At 47.5% G+C, this 17,154-nt stretch overlaps 1 protein-coding gene across 2 annotated transcripts in view; it reads right to left on the reverse strand.

The window, feature by feature from the left end:
• Positions 1-17,154, reverse strand: part of ERO1A (endoplasmic reticulum oxidoreductase 1 alpha) — a 59,157-nt gene that overhangs the window by 30,643 nt on the left and 11,360 nt on the right. The window contains exons 2-9 of one of the 2 annotated variants that reach the window (XM_063118204.1): positions 16,958-17,077; positions 14,616-14,699; positions 12,462-12,500; positions 11,523-11,599; positions 9,711-9,784; positions 6,170-6,290; positions 1,251-1,297; positions 135-155 (exon numbers count right to left, since the gene is read on the reverse strand). In XM_063118204.1, the coding sequence (XP_062974274.1) occupies positions 135-155; positions 1,251-1,297; positions 6,170-6,290; positions 9,711-9,784; positions 11,523-11,599; positions 12,462-12,500; positions 14,616-14,699; positions 16,958-17,077 (583 nt within the window). Of the gene's footprint in view, positions 1-134; positions 159-1,250; positions 1,298-6,169; positions 6,291-9,710; positions 9,785-11,522; positions 11,600-12,461; positions 12,501-14,615; positions 14,700-16,957; positions 17,078-17,154 lie in introns of both variants that reach the window. The other variant, XM_063118203.1, reaches the window with a different exon arrangement.

The raw sequence follows: 17,154 nt of genomic DNA on the forward strand, positions 1-17,154 counted from the left end.
CAGCGGTAAACTTTCTGCTCTTCCGTATCCTGACATTTCTCTTGTGATTGCAGAGACTAACTAACTAACTAACTATCTACGGCTCTATACTTCCACAGATTTATTCCTCCTTGGTTCCAGTCGGAAACACTCACCTTCATTTTCTCCTGCTGCTGCTGCAAAAGCAATTTTTTTAAAAAAAGTTGCATTACTCATATTAAATTTCAGAAAGCAGTTTTTATTTATGTATTTATTTATTATCTAATATATTTATAGGCCGCCTTCAAAAGGCCCCTGCATGACTATGCTCCTTGACTGCTCCCCTAACACAAGGACTGAGTTTGATCTGCACTAAAGATACTAAAAATTCTGTGCACAAGCAACCCTAGATGCAGCTTCTGACGGGACGCCAGCCGGGCAGACTTTCTCTCACCTTCCTTTAGCTCCACCCATTTTAGTCTGCGGCGTACTCTAGGATCGGCTAAGCTCTCCATGCTCTCCCCTTCGGAAGAATATTGGCTTCCCAGTGACTGTGTATTGTTTGCCCTTGAGGAGATAAGCTCTGGAGAGGGTTCACTCCCAGCTGGTGAAGAGGCCGTGAGAGCTTTCTCCCCCACTGGTCCAGGGCTGGCCTGTGTCTGGCACCGACTCCTCTACTTCAGAGTCTGGTTCTGATTGATCACCTGAAACACCTTCTTCCAACCCAGGGGAAGCAGGGCCAGACATGACGCCAGGTTTGGAAAAGCTGCAATGAGGAGAGGACAGGGAGCAGAAGCCCCATTCCTAGTCTACTGGGAATCCTATTCAGCTACCCTACCAGCTTTTACTAGCATTGCCTGCACTCACTTTAAGCCTGTATTTGGGTCCATAAGGACTAGGAACTTGCTCTTCTTTGTGGAAGTCGAACATCTTGGGAAGCTGAACTCTGCACCCAATTCTGAGCTGCACGCCTTGTGGTTTTTCCATTCAACTGTTAAGTCCCCCATTCCCTCTGACTTTGCTTCCTCCTCCCCAGTTCCTTGACCTAAATTCAAAAACCTCTTTTATTCATTTTTTGTTTTTTTTAAAATGCATCTTATTTTAGGAGCACAGCAGGATGGAGCATGCAGCTTAAATGGAGACATGAAAATATACTAAATTGTGCACTGTTCGCACCATTTCAGATTTCACCTGCTACCCACTTTTGGCCGAGCGGAATGTCAGCTGAGTGCAGAACTCTGCACCTTGAGAACGTCAAATTCCTCCAGTAGGCAACAGAAAGACGGGCTTACCTCTGCCAGAAGCTAATGGATTCAAAGGCCTTTTGATGGACTGTGGCCTAGGGAGACAAAGAAAGAGGTGTGTTTTTCCCCCCATCAACTTTGTTTATTTAAAACATTTCATAGAATCATAGAATCATAGAATAGCAGAGTTGGAAGGGGCCTACAAGGCCATCGAGTCCAACCCCCTGCTCAATGCAGGAATCCACCCTAAAGCATCCCTGACAGATGGTTGTCCAGCTGCCTCTTTAAGGCCTCTAGTGTGGGAGAGCCCACCACCTCCCTATCATAGAATCCTAGAATAGTAGAGTTGGAAGGGGCCTCTAAGGTCATCCAGTCCAACCCCCTGCTCAATGCAGGAATCCCCCTTAAAGCATCCCTGACAGATGGTTGTCCAGCTGCCTCTTGAAGGCCTCTAGTGTGGGAGGATCCCACAACCTCCCTAGGTAACTGATTCCATTGTCGTACCGCTCTAACAGTCAGGATGTCCTGATGTCCAGCTGGAATCTGGCTTCCTTTAACTTGAGCCCGTTACTCCGTGTCCTGCACTCTGAGAGGATCGAGAAGAGATCCTGGCCTTCCTCGGTGTGCCAACATTTTAAGTATTTGAAATGCTATCATGGCTCCCCTGCATCTTCTCTTCTCCAGGCTAAACATGCCCAGTTCTTCCCGTCTCTCTTCATAGGGCTTTGTTTCCAGACCCCTGATCATCCTGGTTGCCTCTGAACACGCTCCAGCTTGTCTGCGTCCTTCTTGAATTGTGGAGCCCAGAACTGGACACAATACTCTAGATGAGGCCTAACCAGGGCCGAATAGAGAGGAACCAGTACCTCACATGATTTGGAAGCTATACTTCTATTTCTATCTCACCTTTCTCCCAAAAGACCTTCCAAGTAGCTTACAAGAAATTTAAAGCAATTTGCAATAACATCCCATAAAGCCCTCACTAAACAAACCAACTGACCCCAGCTGTGAGCAACGGAATTCATCAAAAAGCCAGGCAAATAAAACCATTTTCAGTTGTTGGCTAACGGCCAAAAGAACATGCGCAAGACAAATTTGTTAGGAACAAATCCTGTCAGACTAATTTGATCTCATTTTTTGATCGGGTAACTTCCCTTGTGGACCGTGGGAACACTGTGGACGTCATATATCTTGACTTCAGCAAAGCTTTTGACAAAGTGCTCCATGATATTCTGATTAACAAACTAGCTAAAAGTGGGCTAGATGGAACAACTATTAGGTGGATTCACAGTGGCTACAGAATCGGACTCAAAGAGTACTTATCAATGGAACCTTCTCAAACTGGAGGGAGGTAAGGAGCGGGGTATGACAGGGCTCAGTCCTGGGCCCAGTGCTCTTCAACATTTTTATTAATGATTTGGACGAGGAGGTGCAGGGAACGCTTATCAAATTTGCAGATAACACAAAATTAGGTGGGATAGCTAATACCCTGGAAGACAGAAACAAACTTCCAAGTGATCTTGATAGGCTGGAGTGCTGGGCTGAAAACAACAGGATGAAATTGAATAGGGATAAATGCCTAGTTCTACATTTAGGAAATAGAAACCAAATGCAGAGTTACAAGATGGGGGATACTTGGCTCAGCAATACTACAAACAAGAAGGATCTTGGAATTGTTGTAGATCACAAGCTGAATATGAGCCAACAGTGCGATATGGCTGCAAGAAAGGCAAATGCTATTTTGGGCTGCATTAATAGAAGTATAGCTTCCAAATCATGTGAGGTACTGGTTCTTCTCTATTCGGCCCTGGTTAGGCCTCATCTAGAGTATTGCATCCAGTTCTGGGCTCCACAATTCAAGAAGGACGCAGACAAGCTGGAGCGTGTTCAGAAGAGGGCAACGAGGATGATCAGAGGTCTAGAAACAAAGCCCTATGAAGAGAGACTGAAAGAACTGGGCATGTTTAGCCTGGAGAAGAGAAGATTGAGGGGAGACATGATAGCAGTCTTCAAATACTTAAAAGGTTGTCACACAGAGGAGGGCCAGGATCTCTTCTCGATTCTCCCAGAGTGCAGGACACGGAATAACGGGCTCAAGTAAAAGGAAGCCAGATTCCAGCTGGACATCAGGAAAAACTTCCTGACTGTTAGAGCAGTACAACAATGGAACCAGTTACCTAGGGAAGTTGTGGGCTCTCCCACACTAGAGGCCTTCAAGAGGCAGCTGGACAACCATCTGTCAGGGATGCTTTAGGGTGGATTCCTGCATTGAGCAGGGGGTTGGACTCGATGGCCTTGGAGGCCCCTTCCAACTCTGCTATTCTATGATTCTATGAAATATATGTGACTGGGGAAGCATCCCACAACTGGGGTTGCAGCTCAGAGAAAGGCATCTCTTTGATTGCTACCTGCCTAAGCTCCAAAGGTAGAGATACCTGGAAATGAGACTCCAAAGAGAATCAGAATTATGGGCAGGCAAGTTTCTATGGCAGAAGAGTATCTTTCAGGTACCCTCAAGGACGAATTGTGTTTTGTTCTGAATTTGTTTTTTAATAGCTTTAGTCAATTTCTCAAAACTGAAGAGTTCAAGACGTAAAGATTTTCCACTCACAGATATTACGGCTGGGTTCACGCAACACGCTGACCCATCCAGCGTGGGTTGTTGTTGAACCATGGGTTACCGTGTTGTTTGAATGGAACATCTTTTCTGCCGCATGGGTTAACATCTTGTCTAAATACAGCACATTTTCCACAGGGTGGTTTGTTGGCCATGAACTTTGGTTTCTTTTTCTCGAGCGAGCCACTTTGAGAACCATGGCTTGTTGTTGGTTTGTTTAGATTGGTTAACAAGCTGCCCTGCAGAAAAAGTGCTGTATTCAGACAAATCCACAGTTCAACAACCACCCACACTGGGTGAGTTAGTGTGTTGTCTGAACCCATGTATATCACGGTGACAAGAAAGATGCAGACAAGCTGGAGCGTGTTCAGAGGAGGGCAACCAGGATGATCAGGGGTCTGGAAACAAAGCCCTATGAAGAGAGACTGAAAGAACTGGGCCTGTTTATCCTGGAGAAGAGAAGATTGAGGGGAGACATGATAGCACTCTTCAAATACTTAAAAGGTTGTCCCGCAGAGGAGGGCCAGGATCTCTTCTCGATCCTCCCAAACTGCAAGACACGGAATAACAGGCTCAAGTTACAGGAAGCCAGATTCCAGCTGGACATCAGGAAAAACTTCCCGACTGTTAGAGCAGTACGACAATGGAACCAGTTCCCTAGGGAGGCTGTGGGCTCTCCCACACTAGAGGGCTTTAAGAGGCAGCTGGACAACCACCTGTCAGGGATGCTTTACAGTGGATTCCTGCATTGAACAGGGGGTTGGACTCGATGGCCTTATAGGCCCCTTCCAACTCTATGATTCTATGAAGTAGGTCCTTGCTGTGTGGAATGGTCATATTTGCTATTTCAGCCCCCCCCCCCCCCCGCCAACAGACAGTCAATATTCCTTTGGCACTGAACACACCCAGTCCACACTGGGATGTTTTATGGCTTCCCACCTCTATCCCATAAGGGTTTCCCCCCACTAAATATTTTTTGTACTTCTGCAAGCTTCAGAGTTCCCCTAGGCCTGCGAATGGATCCCCTTTGTGCACGGATGGTGTCATTTTGGCTGCATAAGTGACGGCACTCATGCCTAAACATCAGAAATAGCGGGAATTATGATAACATTCTAGGTACTGAGTAAGAGGAAGGCATGGTTGTATTTTCTTATTTTATATCTCCTACCCTGCCTTTCCCCTTCGGGCGAAGCATTCAAGGTGGCCCACAGAATTCAGATTAAAACAGGTTCAAATCATCTCAAAAAGAAGAAAGATCAGAAGGTCAAAAAATGGCACCATCCATAAGAACATTATGGATCCAGGGTCTATCTAGTCCAGGACTCTGTTCACACAGGGGCCAACCAGCTGTTGGCCAGGGACCCACAAGAATACAGGTGCAACCGTACCCTCCTGCCCATGTTCCCCAGCAACTGGGGTATACAAGCTTACTCCCTCTGAGACTGAAGGTAACACACAACCATCAGGGCCAGTAGCCATTGATAGCCTTCTCCTCCAGGAATTTATCCAACCCCCTTTTAAATGCCATCCAAATTGGGACCTGGACATCCACGCGAAAGAGGAAGGTATGCATGTGAAATGCTTTGAAACTTCTGGACCGTGAATGGGGAACCTCCAACTGGCAGGCTACAGCAAGGAGGCATTGGAGTGGCACCACCCCCACCCCCTAGAGGCCATGGGGGCGGGGTTTGGGAAGGGAATTCCCCTGTTATCTCTAGTCAATGACCCGAGATAACCGGGGATTCCTTCCTTAGTCTGCCACTGAGTGCTTTACCCACCCCCTGCAACTTGCCCATTGGGGAGGGTGTACTACGGGCAAAGCAGCCCGAACTGAGGCCATGGCTGGATGGCTTCATAGAATAGCAGAGTTGGAAGGGGCCTACAAGGCCATCGAGTCCAACCCCCTGCCCAATGCAGGAATCCACCCTAAAGCATCCCTGACAGATGGTTGTCCAGCTGCCTCTTGAATGACTCTAGTGTAGGAGGATACCACAACCTCCCCAGGTAACTGATTCCGTTGTCATACTGCTCTAACAGTCAGGAAGTTTTTCCTGATGTCCAGCCGGAATCTGGCTTCCCTTAACTTGAGCCCGTTATTCTGTGTCCTGCACACTGGGAGGATCGAGAAGAGATCCTGGCCCTCCTCTGCTTCACTGCAGTTCCCCCTATCCACAGCCAAGCCAAGCCAGGTCCTCAGCTGAAGCCGTGGCTGGAGATAAAACATTTGAAATAATATAAATAAATAACACATTGATAGGAATCCCCAGGAAATACTGCTAGAGGGGATGGGCGCATTGATGAACATTCTCCATCAAATAGTCTAGGAGCCCGACCGCTCAAACGCACATACTTGAAGCAGTTCTCTTCGTAAATGCTGTTCCAAATCTTCCAAGCCTCAGGGCCTTTGTAGCCAGTGTAGCGCTCCGGATTGAGAAGCAGATCCACGTACTCTGCTTCAGGGGACTGGATATCTAGGAAGGAAACATTCCCATGTGAAAAAGAGCAAACACGTCTGAGAAGATACGCTGCTGGGTTCTGACAGCTTTCCCCCAGCTGAGTAGCGTCTGGCTCCTGAAACACACCCTGATCGGAGAACTGGGTTCTTTTAGATCCATCATTGTCACTGGAGGCTCAGGTGACCTCAGTGGCACGGAGTGCCTTCTACAAACTCCAGTTGGTGGCCCAGCTACGCCCCTATCTGGACAGGGATAACCTGGCTTCAGTTGCCCATGCTCTGGTAACCTCCAAGTTAGATTACTGCAATGCGCTCTACGTAGGGCTGCCTTTGAAGACGGTTCGGAAGCTGCAGCTCGTGCAAACTGCAGCAGCCAGATTGATTTCGGGAACCAGAAGGTTCGACCATATAACACCTGCTCTGGTCCGCTTGCACTGGCTGCCTGTATGTTTCCGAGCCCAATTCATGGCGCTGATTTTGACCTATAAAGCCTTACATGGCTTGGGACCACAATATCTGACGGAACGCCTCTCCCGACGTGAACATACCCGGTCACTACGTTCAACATCTAAGGTCCTCCTCCGGGTGCCTACTCCGAGAGAGGCTCGGAGTGTGGCAATGAGGTACAGGGCCTTTTCGGTGGTGGCCCCCAGACTATGGAATGATCTCCCTGACGAGGCTCACCTGGCACCAAGGCTGCTATCTTTCTGGCACCAGGTAAAGACTTTCCTCTTTGCCCAGGCATATGGCGGCACATCTTAATCACCCACATGTTTAGTTTTCTAACGGTTTTTAATGCTTTATGTGTGTATGTTCTGTGTTTTAGAATTTTAGATTTTGTATACTCGTTTTTATCTTAATTTTAGAATTTCTGTAAACCGCCCAGAGAGCCGTGGCTATGGGAGCGGTATATAAGTGAAATAAATAAATAAATAAATAAACTGAACCCACAATCCGAAGCCCCTTAGTCACACCTCTGTGGCTGAGATGTAGCATTTCCGCCCTCGTAAGTGAAGGAAGCACTACTGATTCTTAGAGGCTGAGGAAGAGAGAGAGGATGCTCCCTAGGCCGTTTCCGCCGCGCTATGTTCATAGAATCATAGAATAGCAGAGTTGGAAGGGGCCTACAAGGCCATCTAGCCCAACCCCCTGCTCAATGCAGGAATCCACCCTAAAGCATCCCTGACAGATGGTTGTCCAGCTGCCTCTTGAAGGCCTCTAGTGTGGGAGAGCCCACAAACTCCCTAGGTAACTGATTCCATTGTCGTACAGCTCTAAAAGTCAGGAAGTTTTTCCTGATGTCCAGCCGGAATCTGGCTTCCTTTAACTAGCTTCCCCTGCACTCTGGGAGGATCGAGAAGAGATCCTGGCCCTCCTCTGTGGGACAGCCTTTCAAGTATTTGAAGAGTGCTATCATGTCTCCCCTCCATCTTCTCTTCTCCAGGTTAAACCTGCCCAGTTCTTTCAGTCTCTCTTCACAGGGCTTTGTTTCCAGACCCCTGATCATCCTGGTTGCCCTCCTAATGCAGCCCAGCGCTACGGCAGCTGCGTGCCCAGCTTGATCCTTGGAGCAGGGGCAAGAGCATTTGGGTGCTCAGCGTGGTGGCAGCAACTATGTTTATTGCTCACATGCCTACGAGGAAATAGCGAAGGGGAAGGCTCAAATAATGTCACCCAAAGGGAGAAAACGTGCTTTCATGTGCCAAGAAAAGCTTTTATTGAGCCTGATACACTTAGCCAAGAGATTTCCTTCCTCGGAGGGCCACCCGCCTTTCTCCAAGCGTAACCCAAAAAACCTCCCCGATGCTTCGTCTGTTGCAAAAGCGCCGAGAGCCTTTTACAACTGAGTCTTTCGCAACAGAGGAAGCGTCTGCTAGGTTTTCTGCAGGGCGTTTGGGAAAGGACAAGTCCCCGTCCCCACCCCAGGAAGGAAATCTCTTTCTGAAATGCGTTGGGCCCAATAAAAGTTTGCCTAGGCCCCTGGGATCACGTTCTCTCCCGTTTCAGGATTGTCCAAGGGCAGCCATCGCTTGTCTCATGGGATCGAACGCGTTGCAAATTCATCTTTGCCCTGTGCTCTCTTTTCCTTCTAATTCTACCTCCTGTATGTTGAGGATCTGCTTTTAAAGTTCACCTAACAATAGCAAGGGAACAACCAAGACAATACCGCCACCCCTGGCTCCAACTGGATTTGTATGTCTAGAAAAGGGAATATTTTGATCCTTAGAACCACCTTCTATGATTCTATGGTTCTAAATGTCATAATAAAACTATCCGGAGTCCCAATCTGGACCATCCCAAAGGACCAGATTGGGACTCCGGATAGTTTTATAACATTTAGAATCATAGAATCATAGAATTGAGAGAGGCTCAGAATGTGGCAATGAGGGACGGGGCCTTTTCGGTGGTGGCCCCCAGATTGCGGAACGATCTCCCTGACGAGGCTCGCCTGGCGCCAACGCTGCTATCTTTCCGGCGCCAGGTTAAGACTTTCCCCTTTGCCCAGGCATATGGCGGCACATCTTAATCCCCACATGTTTAGTTTTTTACCAGTTTTTAATACTTTGTATTTTATTTTATTTATTTATTACAGTGTATGTTCTGTGTTTTAAATTTTTGTATACTTGTTTTTATTTCAATTTTAGAATTTCTGTAAACTGCCCAGAGAGCTCTGATTATGGGGGCAGTATGTAAGTGTAATGAATGAATGAATGAATGAATGAATAGCAGAGTTGGAAGGGGCCTACAAGGCCATCGAGTCCAACCCCCTGCTCAGTGCAGGAATCCACCCTAAAGCATCCCTGACAGATGGTTGTCCAGCTGCCTCTTGAAGGCCTGGACAGCCATCTGTCAGGGATGCTTTAGGGTGGATTCCTGCATTGCGCAGGGGGTTGGACTCGATGGCCTTGTAGGCCCCTTCCAACTCTGCTATTCTATGATTCTAAATGTCATAATAGAACTATCCAGAGTCCCAATCTGGTCCTTTGGGATGCCCCAGAAGGCCACGCCCCCCATCCCATGACCTCATCTCCCTTCACCCAACCACTGGTCCTTGGTCGTTTTCCAGGCTTCTGCCGGCTTTTGAACAATCCCCCCCCCCCACAAACTCCTTTCTAAACTGCTGAAGTGCCTTTCGTGGGGCCTATGCGGCAGGGTCTTGCTACTTACTGTTTTACTCTGTACAGCACCATGTACACTGATGGTGCTATATAAATAAATAAATAATAATAAAATAATAATAATTAATTAGTGACAGCCAGAGTTTTAAGCTAAACTGCGGTGGTATTTTTTAGTAGTCTGCCCCCTTTTCATCCTCAGACCCACCCACCACTCGAATGCAGCTTTTCCAACATGGTGCTCAGCTCTCTGGCTGAAAGAGCCCCACCCCTCCCCCCCGGGCCCCAAATAAGCACAGGTGCTCGGATGCCAACAATACCATCAACTTCGCAAAAGCTGTCCGAAGAATCGTCGTGCCGGGTCCACCGGAGCACAGCCTCCGCGGTCTCCTTGCTGCAAAACGTGCATGGAAAAGCGTGTCACTACAAGAGCATGAGCTGGTTGCGCATATTAAAGAAAAGTCAGGATTGGGACAAGGTGGGACATGCACAAAACTAAGCATACAGTGCTCAGCACCTGCTATTGCATGACTACCCCGTCCCCACAAATGCCAGCATGCCCCGGGATCACAGAATGGCCCTACGTAAGCAGCGACACTGCTCTTGAGTGCCCTGCGCCAACCATGTGCCAGCCATGCCAAGAACGATGGGACAGTTACTGAAACATCCACAAGAGCCATTGATATCTATTGATCATTTATTTGTTAAATTTCACGTCCCGCCTTTTCCTCCAAGGAGCCTAAGGTGGCATACTTGATCCACTGCCTCCTCTCCATTTTATTCTCAGCACAACAACCCTGTGAGGTGGGTTAGGCTAAGAATCAGTGACTGGCCCAAAGTCACCAAAGCATCATGGCTGAGTGGGGACTAGAACCCGGGCTTCCACTGGTTGAAGTGATCATAACAGCTCCTGACCACAAAAGGGAACCTCTAGTACCCTCTTCTCTTCTACGGTTGCTGTGATCAGTGGCTGCTTTTGCAGGAGGGCTCAGAAACGTGAGCCATTTCTACACCAGCCCGAAAATGCAGGCTGGTCACGTGAGGGACTGGTTCCTCTCTATTCGGCCCTGGTTAGGCCTCATCTAGAGTATTGCGTCCAGTTCTGGGCTCCACAATTCAAGAAGGACGCAGACAAGCTGGAGCGGGTTCAGAGGAGGGCAACCAGGATGATCAGGGGTCTGGAAACAAAGCCCTATGAAGAGAGACTGAAAGAACTGGGCCTGTTTAGCCTGGAGAAGAGAAGATGGAGGGGAGACATGATCGCACTCTTCAAATACTTAAAAGGTTGTCACACAGAGGAGGGCCAGGATCTCTTCTCGATCCTCCCAGAGTGCAGGACACGGAATAACGGGCTCAAGTTAAAGGAAGCCAGATTCCGTTTGGACATCAGGAAAAACTTCCTGACTGTTAGAGCAGTACGACAATGGAACCAGTTCCCTAGGGAGGTTGTGGGCTCTCCCACCCTAGAGGCCTTCAAGAGGCAGCTGTACAACCATCTGTCAGGGATGCTTTTGGGTGGATTCCTGCATTGAGCAGAGGGTTGGACTCGATGGCATTGTAGGTCCCTTCCAACTCTGCTATTCTATGATTCTATGAAGTCCCTGTGTGTCCAAGTGATGCACAGGGAACCCCAGGAGGAAGGAGGGACGAGAACAGATTTTCCCAAAGATAAGTACTCTCTGGGAAAATTTGATTCTTCTTGTGGTCTCAGACGATCCCAAGACCACGGGAGGTCATCCCGGCTTCTTTCCTCCTCCCCATGAGTAGCGGGGATCGGTAGAGGGAAGGAACCAGGCTGGGAGGGGAGCAGACCTTCTTCTTTTTTAAAAACTTAATTTAGTTGGAGCGCATGTGCGCACGTCTCCTTTAAAAAAAATAAAATGGCGGGTGCCACACCCTCCTTCCCTCCAGGATGTCATGCCCGCATGTGGACTAAGGGGAGGATCTCTCGATCAAGATCTCGTGAGATCCTCCATCCCTCCCTCTGGTGTAGAAATGGCCGTGTTCTCAGAGTCCAAATCAGTGTTCGTAGGCAAAGCGTAGGAAGCAGGAAGCGTGTGGAAATGTCTTCACAGCTTCCAGGATAGAACCAAAACCAAACCACCCCAGATTATCGAGAGAAGAAGATTCACCTCAAAGATTCATCGACCGCTCCAAGTCTCTCTGCTTCTTCACAGTCTTCAACGAAGGTGGCAGCTTCTCTTGAATACTGTAAGGCAAGACCGGAGGTTGCGGAACGGATGAAAGCCTCCCACCGTAAGGTTGGACACAGTAGTCTCGAAAACAGACCTGGTCTGAGGAAAGCCACCGGCCGTTGTATGTACCATGCGAAAACCCACACCTGCCCCGTTTGCCCAACTAGGCCATCAACAACACACGTTGGTGGTTGTTTGAATGGATGCAAGGTACTTTTCCCGGGAAAGGAAGGGATGGATTTGGCGAAATTTTGGCAGAGGGCGGGTTGTGAACCATCTATTGATGGGTGGCATACAAATCCATTAAATAAAATAAAGAGGCCTGTTTGACCACCGCTTCAGACAAGAACCTCAGTCTGTCAGGCCGAGCTTGGATGGTTGGTAGGCTACTATGAAGACCCATGACTCAAAAACTCATCCCCTTTTTTCCTTTTTTTAATGGAAGCTGGTGGAGAATACAAAAGAGCCTCATGTGGCGCAGAGCGGTAAAGCAGCAGTTTCTGCAGCCGAAACTCTCCCCACGGCCTGAGTTCGATCCCAGCAGAAGCTGGTTTCAGGCAGCCGGCTCGGGTCGACTCAGCCTTCCATCCTCCCGAGGTTGGTAAAATGAGTACCCAGTTAGCTGGGGGAAAGGTAATCACGGCCGGGGAAGGCAACGGCAAACCACCCCGCTATAAGGCCTGCCAAGAAAACGTCAGCAAAAACTGGCGTCCCTCCAAGAGTCAGTAATGACTCAGTGCTTGCACGAGAGGTTCCTTTCCTTTCCTTTTCCTGGTGGAGAATATAGCTGTGCTTGGATATTCGGACCCACATCCAGGACTGGGGCATCGCCTGGTAGCTCTAGATGCGTTTTTTTGGCCCTGAACCCCATCTTACCTTATAACTCTCGGATCTAATTCCACCTGGGACCTCATCCTGAAAACAGAGATTGCAAGATCAAAGCCAGGGTTGTGCTAAATTCATTTTCCAATCAAGGACATTAGTATTCTAACTCCCCGGTGAGCAAGGAATTTTGCAGGGAGCCCATTTTAAATAGGAAGTCGGGGGGCGGTGGGTTACTGTCTCTCACTCTACATCCACCCCAAATCCTCTAGTTGTCTGCTAGGAAGTTCTGTTGATACATTCAACACCCCCTTCATGGCCCTTCTGATGCTTAGTTTATTTATTTATTTATTTATTTATTTATTACATTTTTATACCGCCCAATAGCCAAAGCTCACCTGGCTTGCTAGTTGACAACTAGGCAGCCAGGTGAAACCCAGGAGGGGGAAGCGGCAATTTGCCCGTTACAGACCCAACTAGCCCAGTTACAGACCCTGCTAGTCCACAGCTGGGGCCCTGGTGCTTTTCCTTTGACCTTCAACATGCCCTTTCCGGTCCAAAAGCATCTGGGCCTTGTTAAGGCAGCACAGCTGCTTTCTGAGCGGCCTTTGGCCAACGGCTCAAAATGCGAGGCTGAAGCACATAAGGAAGGAAGGAGGGGGGGGTCTCCCAGAGCCAGCCTTACTGCTCCCAAAGTGGGGGGAGCATTAAAGAGTCCTTCACCAGAGACTGGACTATCACGGAAGTCGCTGCAGCCAACGTTGCTCACCCTTCAGCAGCTTTTATCAGCTTAGGTTGATATACCAACTGCGCCCTTATCTGGACAGAGATAGCCTAGCTACAGTGATCCATGCTCTGATAACCTCTCGTTTGGATTACTGCAATGCATTATATGTGGGGCTGCCTTTGAAAACGGTCCGGAAACTTCAGCTGGTACAAAACAGGGCAGCGAGGTTACTAACAGGGACTGGCCGGTGAGATCACATTACGCCAGTCCTTCTACAACTTCATTGGCTGCCAGTCCAGGTCTGGGCCCAATTCAATGGGCTGGTACTAACATTCAAAGCCGTACACGGCTTGGACCCAGGTTATTTGAAGGAACGCCTCCTCCCATATGTACCTGCCCAGACCTTAAGATCATCTACAAGGGCCCTTCTCCGTGAGCCCCTGCCAAAGGAAGTGAGGCAGGTGGCTACTAGGAGGAGGGCCTTCTCCGCTGTGGCACCCCAGCTGTAGAATGAGCTCCCTAAGGAGGTTTGCTTGGCACCTACACTGTACTCCTTTCGTCGCCAGCTGAAGAACTTTTTATTTTCTCAGTATTTTAACACTTAATTTTAACTTAAATTTAAATTTTACTGTTTTAACTCTGTATTCTAATTTTATATCAATTTTGCTGCATGGTTTTTATCCTGGTTGTGCTTTTTATACTGTATTTTGTATTTGTGCTTTTAACCTGTTGTTTTATTAAGGTTTTAATTTTTGTGAACCGCCCAGAGAGCTTCGGCTATTGGGCAGTATAAAAAGGGAATAAATAAATAAATAAATAAATAAATTCAGCCCTGGCCATCGTTACAAAGAAACACACAGTTGCTGTGTCTTTCTTATTATCACCACCACCACATCTTCTGTTTACTTCTCTGATGGCTCTCCCATATCCTATCTCTGTTGAGCATCCTCAGTCTTCATTGGGCTGGATTTTTTTGGGGTGGGTGGGGAGAGGGGGGATTATATTTCCTGGTTTTTGTAGCTTTTATAATATTTCCGCAAACCCTTGAGCAAGCTGCTGCCTCCCCCTTGTTTCTCCGTGGCCTGCTGCCTTCGCCCGCTCGTCTGAAAGTGTTGATGCAATGAATCTCATATCCGAAAGTGTGGCAGGAAATCTTTCTAAGTGGAAGTAAGTGGGGTGTTACAAAGGCCTGGTGCTTGCCTTGCCTCAAGCCGTCCGTAGGCCGACTAGGCAATGAGAAGCAATTCTCTTAGTGCCCAGTATACTAAGAACATCAGATGTGCCCTGATGCTAGATCAGACTAAGGGTCCATCTAGCCCAGCACTCTGTTCACACAGTGGCCAACCAGCGGTCGACCAGGGACAAACAAGCAGGACATGGTGCAACAGCACCCTCCCGCCCATGTTCCCCGGCAACTGGTGCACACAGGCTTACTGCCTCGACTACAAAGTGTACAAAGCGTGTGGTTTATTTGCACTTACAGATGGACATGGCTTAACGGCACAATCTCGAATTCCACAGTGACTGCTGTCGCTCCAAAAAGGACATGGCTTCTTTAGGTTTACCTGGAGAGATTGCCGGGGGTGGGGGGGAGGTGTTAGCAGGAGCGGCTGAATAAAGCAAACTGAATCCAAAAAGTGAAGGACATGGCAAACTTTATGAATCATAAACAGATGGTCTCCGGGCTAAGCAGCCAGTAGTATAAGACAGCAGAGCAAATCAGGACAAGCTTCTAACAGAATGAAACCACCACTACTACAGAACATACTGAATATTCCAGTCTTTTTTTTATACATACAAAAACAGCCCAGGCCAAAAGAGGAACTAATTTGGGCTTCATCTGGCTGCTAGGCAATGTTCCTCCCCGTACGACCTATGTTTTCACCCCAAGGCTCTCCGATGTATCTAGAGTTGTACATTAGCTCAATACTCTGAATGACCCTTGCTATTGCACCTACTAACTGCTTTAAAACTTTGCATCTTTTGGGGGTATGGTGACCCCTTGCTATTGCTATTCCAGCGGTGTTTTGTTGTTCTAATTCTGGGGGGAAAGGGGAAAAAAGGGAAAAGGAAAAGACCAGGAGGTGGGAATGTTTAGAAGCACCCACAAGTTTAATATTTCCCTCAAATCTCTCCTCAAAACCCACCTTTTCTGCAGCCTTCGGCATAACCACATACTCTCTGAGTCTCAGAACTACACCATAACCAAATCTAAGTACAGGTAACTGAAACAAATGCATGTTTCCGCCCTCTTCACTCCTCCCTCCCTTCCTCTCCCCTTTCTCTATTGTCTCCCTTGTGTCAGAGGTTTTCGATTGTAAGTTCCTCAGGGCAGGGAACCTATCCTCTTCTATCTGGTAAAGCGCCATGCCCTGTGACGGATACTCACTCCATTTGCAGCCTCTTAGAACAATGCATAAGCATCAATAGTTTAATGTAGAAGTGGAGAACATGTGGGCTCCAGATGTTGGTGGACTGCAACCCCCATCAGCCGTAGCCAACATAGTCAGTGGTGAGGGATGAAAAGAGTTGTAGTCCAACATCAATGGAGGCCTGTACTTTCCCCATCTCAACCTTTTTCACTTTGAAATAAATTTGAAAGCCCAGCACATGGTATGTAAAAGACAACAGATTTTTAAAAAGACGTTCTTTCTCATGGACTGGGTTCAGACAAAACGATCATAGAATCATAGAATAGCAGAGTTGGAAGGGGCCTACAAGGCCATCAAGTCCAACCCCCTGCTCAATGCAGGAATCCACCCTAAAGCATCCCTGACAGAGGCTTGTCCAGCTGCCTCTTGAAGGCCTCTAGTGTGGGAGAGACCACAACCTCCCTAGGTAACTTCCATTGTTGTACTGCTCTAACAGTCAGGAAGTTTTTCCTGATGTCCAGCTGGAATCTGGCTTCCTTTAACTTGAGCCCGTTATTCCGTGTCCTGCACTCTGGGAGGATCGAGAAGAGATCCTGGCCCTCCTCTGTGTGACAACCTTTTAAGTATTTGAAGAGTGCTATCATGTCTCCCCTCCATCTTCTCTTCTCCAGGCTAAACATGCCCAGTTCTTTCAGTCTCTCTTCATAGGGCTTTGTTTCCAGACCCCTGATCATCCTGGTTGCCCTCCTCTGGACACGCTCCAGCAGAGGATTGGACTCGATGGCCTTGTAGGCCCCTTCCAACTCTGCTATTCTATGATTCTATGACTAACGCATTGTCTGAACTGAGCCTTCATGGACTATTTCTAAAATAAATAAAATAAAATGAATTCTAAAATAAATTAAAGCTCAGCTAAAAACTTTTCTTTTTTCTAAAGCTTTTAAAACTTGATTTTGATCTGACTTTTATACTGTTAGTTTTACTCTGCCTGTGCCTGTTTGGTGCATTCTCTTCCCCTTCTTATTATATTATTATGATTCTATTAGAATGTACGCCTATGCGGCAGGGTTTTGCTATTTTATTGTTTTACTCTGTACAGCACCATGTACACTGATGGTGCTATATAAATAAATAAATAATAATAATAATAATAAGCTACTAAGCTTAGCTTATTAAGCCAAAGTGGACTAAAGTGGTGTCTGAACACGATCTCGCTCTCTCTAGCAGGTAAGAGAAAGTTTCAATTGTAACCCAGTAACCGTCACACAATCCACATTTTGAATCACATTTGACTCATAAGGAAAAGATTCAAAACCACAGACCTTTAAATGGACAATGCACGTTCTGGTAAAGCAAGCACACATTTTTTAGAAAAGGGTGGCTGGAGTATTTGCTTGGGGAGCAGGACGGTGTGTGTGTGTGGAGGACAGCGAATAAGTCACGAAAATTACCTTGTAATATCTGAAATAATCATTTTCTAGAAGTTTCTGCAGGCTGGGGAAAATCTTGTAGTTGTTGTAGCTGTCAATCGTCTCAACATCACAAGTACAATCGTCTAAATGGCCAGTGACCTAATCAACAAACAGGCAATTAGGATTTTAAAAACCAACAGAATAGTTTAGCTGCAGCCAGCGGAAGCTGGTGACTC

This window comes from Elgaria multicarinata, chromosome 2 (genome assembly GCF_023053635.1).
Source record: "Elgaria multicarinata webbii isolate HBS135686 ecotype San Diego chromosome 2, rElgMul1.1.pri, whole genome shotgun sequence".
NCBI lineage: Eukaryota > Metazoa > Chordata > Lepidosauria > Squamata > Anguidae > Elgaria > Elgaria multicarinata.